General features: G+C 45.2%; 1 protein-coding gene across 2 annotated transcripts in view; it reads left to right on the forward strand.

The window, feature by feature from the left end:
• PLEKHD1 (pleckstrin homology and coiled-coil domain containing D1) overlaps positions 1-15,725 on the forward strand; it is a 44,126-nt gene that overhangs the window by 8,814 nt on the left and 19,587 nt on the right. Inside the window, exons 2-5 of one of the 2 annotated variants that reach the window (XM_074957044.1) lie at positions 4,334-4,445; positions 8,065-8,158; positions 9,225-9,314; positions 9,658-9,734. In XM_074957044.1, coding sequence (XP_074813145.1) covers positions 9,276-9,314; positions 9,658-9,734 — 116 coding nt within the window. In that variant the 5' untranslated portion in view covers positions 4,334-4,445; positions 8,065-8,158; positions 9,225-9,275. The remainder of the gene's footprint in view (positions 1-4,333; positions 4,446-8,064; positions 8,159-9,224; positions 9,315-9,657; positions 9,735-15,725) is intronic. The other variant, XM_074957043.1, reaches the window with a different exon arrangement.

The raw sequence follows: 15,725 nt of genomic DNA on the forward strand, positions 1-15,725 counted from the left end.
CTGTGGATAAACAGAAGCCATCAGTCTTCAGCGCTCTCATCAGCTCTGCAAATCACAGGCAACCTGCACGGTGGTTTTTTTTTAAAAAGTGTTACTTAAAAGCACACTGTGGATGTCCAAATGTATGCGCCGCAAGGACTGATTTTCACTGTGTGGCTGCCCTGAAAAGGACTGCCACAGCGGGCTCCCCGCCCTGGAGGGAGAGAGAAAAATGTTCGTCAAAAGCCCGCCCTTCCTGGTGTGTTATTTCGGTGATCTGTGCACCTGTTCCCCATAGCATGGCCTTCACTGCGATCTCCTTCTCCAGCTGGAACTCACCAGCATATAAGACAGACAAAGAGAGCCTATATCTATCCCGAGGGGCAGAAGAAATTACAGGTGCTGCCGCCTCTGAGTTAACTTGTTTTTCAGGCCGCCACTGTCCAGGTGTTCCTGGGATAGCCTCAGGGAATGCCAATCATACTGGTCCAGCATCTGGGACTTGCTGTATTTAATCCTGGACCAGTGCCAAAAAAGCACTGCGAGACTAAAGCCCCAGTGATGGTTTTAAAGTCTGATGATCCTGATACTTAGTGTGTGGCACGTTATCACCTCAAAACACTTCGCAGACATTCACTAACCAACCTCATTAGCCATCAGTGCTAGAAAAAAGGCACTTTGTCAGCAGAGATCAGGGGCCTCAGCTTCTGAATGGGATGTAGCTTTGCTTTCTGACCGTAGAAATGCCTCTGACCTTCACCTGAGTCCCATAATTCTGATTACTATAATTTCTTCTCCTTCCCTACTTTAATTGCAACATGATTTCAGCAGCTGTTACCTTGAGATTGGCTGGAGCTAGAAACAAATATGACAGCTGGAACCAATCTGAGAGCTGGGCATGCGGATTCCAAGTGACATAAAACAACCAGGTCAAATTGTTCTTTCAGTGACATTGATGTGCAAGGGGAACTTGGCTCGCTGAGCCTAATTCAACCCTGGTGTAACGCAAGTGAATTCAGTAAAGTCACACTAGGGAGAAATCTAGCCAATTGTTTCTGACATTCGTAGTATGGGCCTAACGCTGGAGATAGGATTTTAGGGACTCATCTGCTGTAACCTATAGGGGTGGATTTAAAAGAGAGGTTCTGCAGGCAAATGGCATGAGGGGCCCAATGGCAGAGTGTTACATTTGGGGGATAGGGAGTCAAAGAGCCCAAGGTGACTAAACAGATACAAAGGGTGAATGTTTCCATTGTGCAATATTTCCTGCTTTTCGTTTGTTCCATGCTCTTCTCTCCTGTCCCTCACCTTCCCTTTCATTCTCCTGCCAGTCTGTCTGTCTCCCTTCTTGCTCCTCCCACAATCTTGTCCTGTCTCCCCACCACCCCCTCTTTCCCTCCCATTCCCCAAGATGCCCCTACTTACTTCCTATGCTCATTCTGTGTCTCTCAGCTCTCTGCTGGGTGTCTCTCTCACAGCCCCCAGGCTTCTCTGGGTCTTTCGCTCCCCTTTTCACACTGCCTTAGCCATCCTCCCCTTCAGGGTCTCTCAGGGTCCTTACATAGTGATGTGATGACTGTGTCCTAGAGGCCAACGATTATAAAGTGGCAGTCTTATTGATGATAGCCTCCCTTGTAGGGAGAGACCATGAGATATGCATGTAACATTTCATGAGGTGCCCATCAATCGTCCAGGTTTGAAATGGTTTTCTTTTCCTTTATTATTATTCATGTGTATTATTGTATTATTTATCATTGAATTCTATTTCATTTATTTATAATTCCAAATCCCCCTGGATTCTGCTAACCTCTCGGAGGCCAGGACTTTAATCCCCCAGAAGCACAGCTCAGAACTCAACTCTGTTTTCTCAGAGCAAAATCTAAATCATAGGGATTATTGGGAGCACTAAGCAGCCGAAAAAGTAATACTATAGAGCTTGGATTTAAAGGAGGGGGCTCTGCTGACTTTTATTAATTATATGTACATAACAATAAAATGTCCTTACTTGTATTGCAAATAACACCTGATGTTGAAACTGAAATAATTTTTAAAAAATTAATGTACTTTTCACCATTTACACTGTTTGCTGCTTGCATTTTTCTTAGTGCAATAGACCACTCCATTTTGTATTTGTGGGTAGTCAGTTTCACATTCTGATTTCCATGCGCTAGCAGAGTGCTGCAGCATTTGAGTTGCAAGCCCTACAGGAGAAGATATGTTTAAAATATATTTTTTTTAAATTGTTGCAGAAGTGGTGTGAGATCCAAATCAGGCATCGAGTCCTCACACTGCTAGACACTGTAGAAACTTGTAATAAAAAGACAGCCCCTGTGTGATGGGTTGGATCACAGAAACCCCCTTTTGGACTGCCACCTGATGTGCCGAGACTACCTCTGAGCCCATTTTCCCTGCCAGCTTGGGACTTCAGTGCCCTGCCTGGTTTGAGTTAGACACTCTAGCCTGCTACAAACACAGACCCAGGTCTGAACAACGTCCCTCAAAAACTGCAGGCTTAACTGAAAACAGTTCAAGCGTTCCTGTCTCCAGCACTCAGATGCCCAGCTCCCAATGGGGTCTAAACCCCAAATAAATCCGTTTTACCCACTATAAAGCTTACAGAGGGTAAACTCATAAATTGTCCGCCTTCTATAACACTGATAGAGAGATATGCACAGCTGTTTCCCCTCCAGGTATTAATACATACTCTGGGTTAATTAATAAGTAAAAAGTGATTTTATTAATACAAAAAGTAGGATTTAAGTGGTTCCAAACTTGGACAGAACAAAGTGAATTACCAAGCAAAATAAAATAAAACACGCAAATCTAAGCCTAATACATTAAGAAACTGATTACAGATGAAATCTCACCCTCAGAGATGTTTCAGTAAGCTTCTATCATAGACTGGACGCCTTCCTAGTCTGGGCCCAATCCTTTCCCCTGGTACAATCCTTATTCCAGCTCAGGTGATAGCTAGGGGATTTCTCATGATTGCAGCCCCCTTTGTTCTGTTCCACCCCTTATATAGCTTTGGCACAACGCGGGAATCTTTTGTCTCTCTGGGTCCCCACCTCTCCTCCTAAATGGAAAAGCACCAGGTTTAAGATGGATTCCAGTACCAGGACCCCAAGCCTTCATTCCTCCCAGCCTGGCTCATAGAAAGGCCTGCCTGCAAACAGAGCCATCCACAGTCAATTGTCCTGGGTCATGGGAGCCATCAAGCTTCCAAACCACCATTAATGGCCCACACTTTGCATAACTACAATAGGCCCTCAGACATATTTCTATTTCTATTACAATAGGCCCTCAGACATATTTCATATTTCTAGTTTCAGACACAAGAATGATACATACATACAAATAGGATGACCACACTCAGTAGATTATAAGCTTTGTAACGATACCTTACAAAACATCTTTTGCATGAAGCATATTCCAGATACATTATATTCACACTCATTTGCATATTGTCATAAAATCATGTAGAGTGCAACGTCACACCCTGACCTAAAGAGCTTACAGTCTGGGTTAATGATCAAGGGTAACAGGTGGATGAAACAAACAAATAGCTAGGATGCTGGCATGCAGTGGAGAGGAACAAAAGACTGGGGCAAAGAGCTTAGGGATCAAAACGAGCTAGTCAGCTGGTATGGATATTTCTGATGTCTTGCCTGGGCACCATGACAGGGCACTTTAGAGTTATCAAAGTAGAATGAATCCCTGGGTGCCAGCAGGTCTGGAGCTGCTGCAGCAGTAAATGCTGATGCATTTTCCATTAGTATAAATGTATTGGAAAATCCCATCACCCAGAGGTGAAACCTAAATGGAACCACTGCATCAGGAGGGGTTCACACAGAGCCATGTTCAGCTTTGGCAAATGGGCTTTGATCTTTTTTGAAACAGTAATGGCAAAGAGTGCTAGAGGCATGGGGATGTCTCAGCCCCCTCCCTTCTCTGAGTCTCTCAGCCCCCCCCCCCCCCGTGCTGTCCCCAGGGATTAGTGTAAACCCTGGTCCCTGACATGGGTCAGGAGGTAACTTATGGGATACACCTGAGGTTTCTAGAGACACCTGTGAGGGTGTTGTCAAGATCCACTGAAAGTGCGGTGAGCCAGCTGGGCAGTCCAGCATCTAGCACATCTTGGGCATAACTTTAACACAATAATAATCATTACCAGGGTAAGCCTGAGATCTTTAGAAACACTGAGGGAAGAGAAAACATTTAGTCCTTTGTCATTTCTCACTGGCCTCAGGACTGAGATTTTCCAGTTTCAAGATATTTCTTATGCCACTTCTTGTGCAGTTTAATTTAATCTCACTCAGTGAAGGCCCTTGTTTTTTCTAATTCTAATTTGCAGGTAGCCTACTAAATGCTTGCACTCCAAGCACAAGAGAGAAGAGCCTAGTAAGAAGAGCAGCGAAGATATTAAATGAGCAACTTTAGAAAACAGTTCAGAGGTCAGCACCGAGGTACTGTGCTGGTTCTGTGAGCGCGTGTGCTAACTGCCTTGCCCATATATTGCCATCTGTTAGCTAGTGTACAACAAAGCATTGACAGTGGCTACAGATCAGGCCAGCCATCGCTTTACCAGCTGGAGGAATGGTGTTGCTAAGGCTTCTCTGAGGAGTAAGTTGAGAAATTAGTAACTGCTTGGAGGGGACCAGGTGCATGAGAATGAAGCGGTGGTCAACAGGTTCTGTTCAGATCATTTGTTGTAGAGGGAGCTACGACCCTTCTTTGACCCTATGATCAGTAAGCAGTGAGTTTACCCTGAGTGGTGCTCTTAGATCTAGAAAGATACTGCTGGGCTGAGTGCAGGAGCAGGTGCTTGTGTGGGGAACAGAATGCGGAGCAGCCAGCCAGGCCTGAGGCTCTGGGAGTGTGAATCAAAAGGGCTATGTTCTGCTGATGCAGCAAACTGCCTTCACCTTGCCTAACTCTGGAAATGCACACAGTCCAAAATATACTCCTGGGCAGGAGTGGCTGGAGTCTGAGGTTTGGCAAGCCTCTCAAACTGTTTATTATGTTTACAAAACTTTTGGGTGTAAAGCCAGGGCACTGACCCACTGGCCATTGTTAAAGATCACATGGCACTTTTCAGAAGATGAAGCGCTGACCAAATTCTGAGCTGGATAATTACATTCTGCCTCATTCAAAATTCTCTCTGCAATTTCAGTGCGGTAGGAGATTATTGTTCACTTGGTGTCTTAAACGGCTGCATAGTGTTGCTGGGCTGTCCTGTACTAGGACACGGCTGCTTAGTTCCACCTGATAGACATCTGCATTGCAGTGGTGGGCAGAGAGTGTTAAATGGGAGCTGCCATTCTGGATCAGAGTTATTGTCCATCTAGCCCGGTATCCGGTCTCTGATACTGGCCAGCACCCGATGCTTCAGAGGAAGGTGCAAGAATTGTTCAAAGAATGCAGTTATTAATTATTATTTATTATTTAACAGGCCTATGATGCTAGGGCTCCTCTCCTCTTTACACTAGAGGGAGGGGGTAAAATGGGGCCCAGCTGGATCCACCCCTTCCCCAGCACAGAACCGTGTAGGGGAGACCCCACACACAGTGTGAGGGCAGTAGTGTCCAGGGGGTGCCTCCCCCATGTGTCTTTGGGAAAAAACCACAGAGAGAATCCAGCCTGACTCCAGCTGGCAGGTGCAGAAGAGGCCAAAGCAGGGACCTCTGGACATTCAAAGAACTTTCTACGGTGTTGACTGGGCTTTCTCTGTCCCTGTCCTGATTGGCTGTTTGCTCTAAACCTTCTTCCCCCACCCCCAGTCTCTTCACCCTCAGCTTCACTCCACACCTGCCCCTCTCACCTTCTCCTTCCCTGTCCCATCCCCCTCACCTGTACCCTTCCCTTCTCTTTTTTTCCATTTAGTTGATCCCCTCCTAACACGGCCCCCCCCAATAAAATCAGTCCTGGCACTAACAGGCCATTTGCTGCCATCACATTATTCACTCTGTCTGTGTCCTGTCCCTTCCTCCATCCTATGTTTGTCTTGACTATTTAGATTGTAAGCTCGTCAGGGCAGGGACTGTGTGTTGCTCTCTGTCTGTACAGCACCTAGCACAATGGGTCCCCATCTTGTTTGGCTCTTAGGCACTACTATAATAAACATTATTATTCATAAAGATCAGTATGGGATTAGCCTGCCCATAGGGGGAAGTTTCTTCCTGACCCCTCTCTGTTAGTGGCTGGTTTATGCCCTGACACGTGAGGTTATAACACTTCTCATTTTTTTAATCCTGTCTAATGGAACTCAGGAATATTTTCATTATTCATATAAACATCTAATTCTTTTTTTGAACTTTACTAAGCTCTTGGCCTCCAGACCTTGCGATAGTGACTTCCATAGGTGTGTTTTGCAATGTGTAAAAACATATTTCCTCTTATCAGTTTCAAATTTGTTGCCTTTCATTTTCGTCAAGGATCCCCTGGTTCTTGTATAAGGAAAGGCTTACGTTCTTTGTGCCACTAATTATTTTTTAAACCTCTGTCATGTCCCCACTAAATCTGCTCTTTGTATGGCAGTTTTCCATGCCTCTCATCACTGGACCCCTTCTATTTCTGTTATGTCCCATGTGAGCTAGAAGAGAACTCAGCATACCAGAGAGAGTACCATCGCTTTATAAAAGGGCCTTCTGATACTTTCAGCATTATTTTCTATTTCATTCTTTGCATATGTTAACAAACATGCTAAAAGGAAATAAAATACATTCAAAAAATAAATAAAGCCCTGTAACAAACAAATCAACAAATAAAGCAAACAAAAAATACCCAGTCAGAGGGGATTTTCCCCCCAAAAGGAGAAAAGCTAGAGATTCCATTAAGTCCACTAGGGATTTTGCTGTTCTGACTGTGCATCACATTGATCACAGGGTATTGTTGAGCCATCCAGTGACGCTTCCCTCCCACCACCCACCTCAACCACCTCTACCGGCCTCTTTCCTGAGTAGTTACATTTAAATTTGAACTGCTCATATGGCAATTAATTATTCCTTACAATGTATATTGCTTACCATGGTTTTCAACACTGGATTCCATCTGCTATCATGTTGTCCTTTCCCTTAAGTTTGGCGGGTCCCTTGGAAGTTCCTCACAGGTTTCTCTAGATTTGGCTGATCTACATAATGTTGTGTTGCAATTTTTGCCACTTCACTGTTCACCCCTTTTTTGCAGCTTATTGATAAATGTACTGAAGAACACCAGTCCTAAGACCAGATCCTCAGCTGGTATAAAGCGTCATAACTTCTCCCCTGGTATGAAATGTTGGGCCTATGTTTTACCATGTTGAAAATTGACCATTTAACCCTGTTCTTTGTGTTTTGTTTCGTAGCCAGCTTCTGCACACTGCAGTACCTTATCTCTTAACTCATGGATTCCTAAACAGAGGGAGGCTTTTGTCAACAGCATTTTGAAAGTCCCAAAAAATTACAACTGGTGCTCCTTCATTCACAATTTTGAGGCAATGCTCAAAGAATTCTAATAGATCAGGGAGGCCTGATTTTTCCTTTACAGAAGCTGTGATGTTTTGCGCCTATCATACCATGTTCATCTGGGTATAGTGAAACCTAACCAAACAGGGCAAGAAAGAGTTAATGTGATACATATTTCAGAGACTTTATTTCCTTTGTATTTCCGGATGACAAAGAATGACAACTTTGCCGGGATCTCTGCTTAGTAATTCCTGGGAAACTATCTTCCATTCTTTAGTGGAGTGAGCACAGGACAGGGCAGGGCACAAGGTATTTTGAAGTTCTAATCCCACTTCTAATGCCGATTCACCGGATCAACTTCACTACTAGCATATACTACTACAGCTCTATTGTCCGTGACAGTGGCCAACCCACTTCTGCCAAGCATAAATTTGAGTTGCCTAATGACCTGGAGCAAGTCACTTGACCTCTCTTTGCCTAGGTTTTTCCATGTATAGAATGGAAATAATAAAACCTCGCAGCTGAGAGAGCTGTTGTAAGGGTAAATTAGGTAATGTTTGTTCAGGGCTCTGATGAAGTAAGTGCTTTTTAAAGGATGACTATTAGTAGGAATTTATTGCTTTCCTTCTCTTCCCCCTTTTAGGTTCTTCATCATCAAGGAGAGTTTTCTGCTTTACTATTCTGAGAGTGAAAAGAAGAGCTTTGAAAGCAATAAGTATTTCAATATCCACCCCAAGGTGAGCACCCCCCAGCTATTTCCTCTCTGACTCCACCTGGCCTCTCACAGGCACCTGGAGAGCATAACAGGCAGGTTCTCTGACTCCAGCCTTGTAATTAGATCCAGAGGAACCTCCAAGAAGCATGGGGATATGGATTAACCTCTTCTGAAAACTAAAATTAATTCAGGTTCCCCACTACCACACCAGCTGCTTGGCAGGGTATAAATCTAACATGATACTGGATTTATACCCTGCCTTGTTTTAGCGATTTTCTCATCATACCATCGATCCTGCAGCCACTTGAATAGCCTCTGCGAGGCTAGCCTCCTAATCAGGAGGTTTATTGCTTTACTCATCATCACTAATTGTAATTAATTCACAGTCACATATGTGGATTAGAAGCCCACTAAACCACACACCTGCAGCGTATGGAAGAGGACTCAGGATCTTTCAGCTCCCTGGGCTTTATCACCTGAGCTGAAGCAGAATGTGTATTTCTGTTAGTGGTATTAGTCTTATTCTCTGTGGATCTCCAGCTTCTCCAGGACAACACAATCGCATGTACTTCAGCAGGTCTGATTCCATCCAGCACTGGGTAGCAGTGACACACTAGCCATGGGTGCATTATGTACGTGGGAAACAGAATCATGTAGGGAAATAAAATGGGGGGGGCTACACGTGAGGACACTCCCTCCTCATTTTAGCTCTTGTCGTTATGCTCTCCAGGAGAACTTTTAGACCATTGGGAAGATCTGCACATCCCTGATAAAACAGCTCCTGTTCCCCATTGCCTACATATTCCAGCCACCAATCTCCCAGCTCAGGTGGACGGGATGAGACTCTCTTTGATGTGAGCGAACACCTCTTTTTAGTCAGCTCCAGGGAGTTCCACTGGATGATGTGAGGCACTCCTGCTTCTCAGGATCTCAACATACCGCCTCCATGATGCTTCCAGTGCAGGGGAAGAGCCAGCAGCAAAAACTGGGGCTAGGAATCAGTGTCCAGTTCCTGACGTTTATTGTTTATAGTTATGCCTTGTAGTAAAACTTCACTGACCCGTTCAAATTCTCTGGTTCATCGCTAGGGCGTCATACCTCTGGCCGGCTGCATCGTGGAAGCCAAAGAAGAGCCCAACATGCCTTTTGCCATGAAGATCTCCCATGAGGACTTCCATGTGCGTGAACTTTTCCCTTTTCAGGTCAATGAACTTGGTGCTGGGGAAAGGTGTTGGATTGACAGCCCTGGAAATTCCTGTCCTTTGTTTTGCAACCCTTCTCGCCATGCCCCACTGCCCTCCCAGTGTGCCTCAACACACGCCCCCCCCCGACAGTCTCCATGGCACCAAAGCAGCAGAATGGGCTAACAGGAGGAAACGAGTTAGTACCAGTTGCAGTGGTGGCAGTTCCTGCATTATGTCCACTAGGAACCGGACTAGGGACGGGGGTTGTTTGTGCATGATGGCGGGCACGTCTGCATGTGCTCACGTCAGCATCTCTCATTTGATTCTTCTTTTCCAGGGTAACATTGTGCTGGCGGCGGAGTCAGAATTTGAGCAGGCTCAGTGGTTGGAGATGCTGCAGGAGTCTGGAAAAGTGTAAGCACCGGGGATATATTTCCATTATTTTCTTCTCTTTGAAGCATTGCGGGAGGTGCTGGGGTTTTGAGGAGAACAAGGCCCAGCATTGCGGGAGGTGCTGGGGTTTTGAGGAGAACAAGGCCCAGCATCATGGGAGGTGCTGGGATTTTGAGGAGAAGAAGGTCTAACAAGAGTGACAGTGTGGAAGAGCTGAGGTGCTCCTTCATGGCTCCTCGCTTTCTGCTCCCAACAGACACCAAAACGTTTCAAAGTTCAAGTGAAGCATCCTCCATCATACTAATGTTTCACTGTGTTGCTAATACAACCCTGGTTGTGGTGAGGACTGGGAGTGATAAAATGCCACATGGCCTCTGCTGTCCTGCTCCTTCTCCTCAGGTGTGGAGGTCCTTGGACTTTGAGAAAACAGTGCAATTCTGCTGTGTGTGGGGAGCAAGATCCTGCTCTGGGGTTATGCTTCACAGAAGCTCCCTGCACCTCAGGGAGAAGGACTTTTGGGTGAGATGGGGGCAGGATGAAGGAGAGCTAGGGGTCAAATCATGACTATGTAGATGTACCAGTCAAACTTCCCCATGGACAGGGAGCACAGGTGTCACAAGGGCTACTTCCACCCTGAGGCTTCAATTGCAGCTGTAGAATGGATCTGTGGCCTTGGGGTCCTTTTGCCCAGATCCCAGTAGGCTCAGGCTGTGCAGAGGGAGGTGTATTTAGCTCTGAAAATCAGGAAGTAAAGTAAATCCCCTGAAAGAGTCTGTTATCATGGGATTTCCAGCCCACTTCTACAGCGTTCCGATGCTGTAAGTGTCTGGATGTTTGGTTGCTTATCTGACTGGAACCTTTGAAAGATTTAAGGTTTGGCCAGCGCTAGCCCTAGCATGTTGTCACTGCTAAGTGCGCTGCAGAGGAAGTAAGCAGCTGGCTCTAATACCAACATGCTCCTCTTAGGCCTTAGCAGCAATATCAAAAGGCAGGGGCTAGGAAGGGAGCTGAGTGACGGGAACTTTCCCAAAGCACATGGGAACTTTCAGAACCTCCGGAGCCTGGTAATCAGCTAAGCTTCTTAGAGGAAAGAGAGCTTTTCAGCTTTTCCTCAGAGAGCTATTACACTGGACTTATTCCTTTGAGCCCCACTAGAAAAAGGCTTCTCCTTCAGATGAGTTTATCCTTGAGTATCAGCATGTGCAGATGGGGAATGCTCATTTCTGTGAAGAGGAAAGTGTGTGTGTGTGGGGGGGCGGGGAATATCACAGTCAAGTGAAAAGTGCTACAAAGGCTCACTTTTTATTAGTGGTGACCACACTACAAAGCACCCCGCCCAGGGCTGCACGGAGTATGTGCCCAGCTCAGCCCTACCCCAGCATCCCTCTCTGAGTTCAGTCCTGCCCACCATCCATGAGATCTCACGCACAAGACGAGAAGAGAGGCAAACTTGTATGTTTCTCTTTGGCTTTGTCTACTCTACACTACCATTTTTGTTCCACAGTCCACACCCGGCCCTATCCCCAGTGCAGCTCCTCTTGTGCTAGCCACAGCTGGGATGCTAGTGTCGATTGGCCATTGGGGTTTTTTTATCTCCTTGTTTTCTAATACCACTCAGCTCAGGTGTAGCTGACACGGTGGTTAATACCCCTTGAGAGCAGCACCGTGGACAGGGAAATGGGAGGGAGACTTTAACAGGAGTGCTAGTGTAGGCAAGGGGTTTGATCCCTGTATGTACTGATCAGAGATGAGCCGGGTTTGGCAGGACAAGGTGCAAGATATGCCAGGCCTGAGGCAGATCTCTGTGACCTACATAATGTACCTGGGGGTGTAAGGGTTTGGCTGCTGGAGAGGATGAGGGGACCAAATTCAGCCCTAGTGTAAATAGGAGGATTTTCGTAGAGCTGCACTCACTTATATCAATGTTGAATTTAGCCCTGGGACTTTTCTTGCTGGTAACTTTACCTTTCAGCATGCAGGTGGGAACATGGTAGGGGTGGCTGTGGGCACAGGCTGGGAGGGGCACTAATAAAGAGAGAGCTCCCAAAAGGATAAGGCCCTGTGTGCTTTCAGCTTCATCCCGTGCCTAGAACCAGCCATGTTCTAGGCCCCGACTCTGTTCCTCCAACCCCTTGTGTTTGATATAGAAGCTGATCCGGCTGCTGGAACATTTCTAGCAGTGCAGCAGGGTAACCCACTGTGCTGGATGAAAATAGGCTTGTGGCATCTGTCTTGCCTCTCCATGCACCATCACTGCAGGAAGGATTTGGCTCCAGCATTCACCTAATCACTTTCGATGAGAGTGTGTGTGTGTGTGTGTGTGTGTGTGTGTGTGTGAAGGAAAGCGGAGATAATGTGACTTGTGTTAGCAAGGTCGGGAGTGGAGCTGAGCAACAGCGAAAAAAGTGCAGACCAGCCAGTAAACTGAGCAGTGATGAAAGGGAAAGTTAAAAGGACACTGTTTGAGTCATTTAGGCACCACATTTTACTGCCCTTTTGTTCCTAGAGGAAAAGCATGCTGCTTATTCCACTGTAGGGTTTATACTTTATCATCATTGCAGCCTATCGCTTCATAATAATAACGTAAGAGAGCATAGATAGACAAGGGTTACAATAAATAAGGAAGGAACATAGGAAAGAATGAGACTGGTATGGGGTAACATCCTCTCCCCAGAATCCTTTGTTTGTGCTGTGTGAGGATACGTGTACTGTTTCTTTAAATCTGGAGCAGGGGGAGTGTGCAAATATACTGGGGTATAGATCATTTAAAACATCAGAAAGATGGGCTAGTCTGGTGTCTCAGTGAAAATGCACTGTCACCTGGGGGTGGTTGAACTGATTGCCCATCCTGAGCTCTCATTCCCTAGCTTAATGACTAATCCCAAAGACCTCTGATTAATTAAGGACTAGAGTTTATGGCTTCTCAAAGGGAAGCCTCCCTTCACTCTGTTGTGGCCAGAAGGACAGCAGCCACAGTGCACATAAAGCCCTGAAAGCTTTTGAGTGTGAAGTGGTGCAAACAAGATAGGGATCTTCTAGCTCTGACAGGCATTCAGAAGACTCCACCAGTCTGGGGAGGGGGCCATATACCCATGATGCTAGGGAGATGTATATTATTTTTCAGAGTAGCAGCCGTGTTAGTCTGTATTCACAAAAAGAAAAGGAGTACTTGTGGCACCTTAGAGACTAACCATAATATTATTTTTGGAGCTGCTTTTGCTGTGTTCTCTTGGGTTGGTTAGAAGTAGCTCTGGTCAGAAAATAGAGAAAAGTCACAAAAGTGTTGATTAATAAATACCTTTTTCAGCAAAAAATATACCGACTGCCAGTAATTGGGAGCGTCTATGGTCAACTGTGAATAATAGCCAGGCTAGTTCTACAGGGGCTGACTTTGCAGGCTGGGATCACAAGTTCTCGTCATATAGCAGGCAAGCCTTCGTAAGATCAATCCATAAAGGTGAGATTTTCAAAGGCATGAAGGGTAGTTAGGCTCTCAACTACTATTGATTTTCCAGTGGGTGTTGGGAACCTTACTGGCCTTTGTGCCTTTGGCTGTCTTTCCCTGAATAACTTATTCCTGCTACAATTTAGTGTGTAGCCCTTTCACTTTCCGATCCATGGCAGCTGATTTTCGTGAATCTATTCTGGGTTCCACCGGTGGCCATCTAGCATTTGTAGGGCAGCTAAAGAATCTGCCACTGATTTGGAGCAACAATGGGCCAGTCCATTACAGTAGTAGGGAGTGCATGTACCTATTAAATCAATTCAGATGAATAAATAAGAGGTTAATCGATGGGTAAGGGTGGTAACCTCACATGTGATTCCAATTCAGATGATCCCCTTTTGTAGCTGGGTCCTGTCCCTTCTGACCACTGGCCTTTTCCTAAGCCTACTCCTTTCAACTCTTGACCCTACCACTGCAATGTCCTTTTCTGACCTTTGCCCTCTCTTTCCCCTTCCGATAGTTTTCCCTATCCCTTCAAGCACCTCTTTTTTTGCCCCATGAACATCCAGAAGTTGCTCCCTGCCTAGGCTGTTAACCAGTAGGAACTCGTGTATAGCCTGGAACCTGGAATGGTTGGCTGATGAGTAGCTAAAATACCTGACATGAGCGATTTGAGAGTAAAATGATTTTTAAAATAAGGGATTATTATAAATAAGTGTGATGTGTAATAGGTATGTGCAGAGCCTAGCACAATGGGGTCATGATTTCACATAGGGCCCCTATGTGCTATTGCAGTAATAATAATTGTCATTATTGCTCAAGAGCAAATTTATACTCTGTATTATAAATTTTATTTCCTCCTCCAGAAATAGGCTAATGCTAACAGGGCCAACCGTCATTCGGGAAAGCATGCAGGTACGCTGTCTATGCTATAACTGATTTTAAAGTAAACAGTGAGTGTTGGGGGAAGGAAACGCTTGTCATGTCACAAACATATGAGTGTTGTTTGCAGATTGTTTCTTATACCCTGTTATAATAATGAATGGAGAAGATGTGCAAGGTAATATTTTGTTAGAAAATAAATGCAATTCGTAATCATGACACAGTGTCTCCTACATATCCCAAGAAGAAAATGTACTAATAATGCCTAGCTCTTACCTTGCTAAGGCTTGCTGGGCTAAACAGTGTAAGTGAAGGAGGCACATGGTTTGGCCCCGCTTCAGGAAAGCACTTAAGTAAGTCCTTAAAGTTAAGTGCATCCTCATATGCTGTCCTCCAAAGGGATGCTTTCCTAATCTGGGGCCTCTGTGCTGTGGCAGAATTTAAAATCAAAGTTCATAGCCACAGATTTACCACACATCCTTCTTGGAAAGGAATAACCACCATAAATAGAATGAAAAGCCAGTAAAGAAGAAACTCTTTAAAAGAAAAGTGTATCTTTAGATAGGTTTACAAAAACAGGGTTAAGACCCCAATTTAGCAGAGCACTTAAGCACGTGTATAACTTTAAACCCATATGCAAAGCTTTGTTGAATAGGGATGGACTTAAGCGTGTGCTTAACGTTCAGCATGTGGTTAAGTTCTTTGTTGGAGCAGGGCCAAAATTCTATAACAGCCAAGGTTTGTCTAACTGAAAGTGATGCCACAAAGCGCACAGGCATTCTTTCCCCTCATGAAAATAGTCTAATGTAACTAATTTCTAAATCCATAAGCAAACAACCCCTAAACCAGCTAAACATGCATTCATACTAGTTGATATAATATTTGATGGAAAACAACTCACCCACACAAGCACAGATTGCAAATACCAACAGAGGTTCTCAGTTGTCTGCCAGCTACAGTAGAACTTTAGATATCAATTATTTAGTGTCCCAAAGTCCTAAGGGAAGTTCTTTGAGAAATACATGGTTGGTTTCTGATTGAACTTTCAAGGCAGTTGGGCCGCTGGTCATAAGACTGCAGCTTTCGTTTATAATGCACATAAAATAAACGTGTTGATTACTTCTGAAATATGAGCCAGGCTATGCAGACATGGGAGACCCGTCTGCTTTTAAGTTCAGCTTCAATGGGCTTAAGATTGTATCATAGGGACAGGGTGAGGGGATGACAATTTCAGGGCAGTATTTGTGAAAAAGTTAACCTAAATAAACAGGCATTCTAAATGCTTTCATCATTTTCAAGCCATTAGTATAACAGTGTATGAAATCCTGGCCCCATTGAAGAAAATGGGAGTTTTGCCAGTGACTTCAATGAGGTCACCCAGTGTCTCAGCATTTCAGAAACTACCCACACCCCTTGTGCACATCTCTCTCTCTCTCTCTCTCTCTCTCACACACACACACACACACACACACACACACACACACACACTTCTCTGGGTACCCAAGACTGAGTCATCTTGTTAACCCCCCCGCCCCCGCGCTTTCAGCATGAGGGAGACCTACTTGTACTTAACTGGTGTCAGCTCCCTGACTCCTCTTCTGGGCTATGCCAGCCCATGGTTTGCCTTGTGGGTTAACAATTGGTACATCCCAGTCCCCAAACCCCTTTGAAGCATTCCCCTGTAG

Source organism: Natator depressus, chromosome 6, assembly GCF_965152275.1.
Source record: "Natator depressus isolate rNatDep1 chromosome 6, rNatDep2.hap1, whole genome shotgun sequence".
Classification (NCBI taxonomy): Eukaryota; Metazoa; Chordata; order Testudines; family Cheloniidae; genus Natator; species Natator depressus.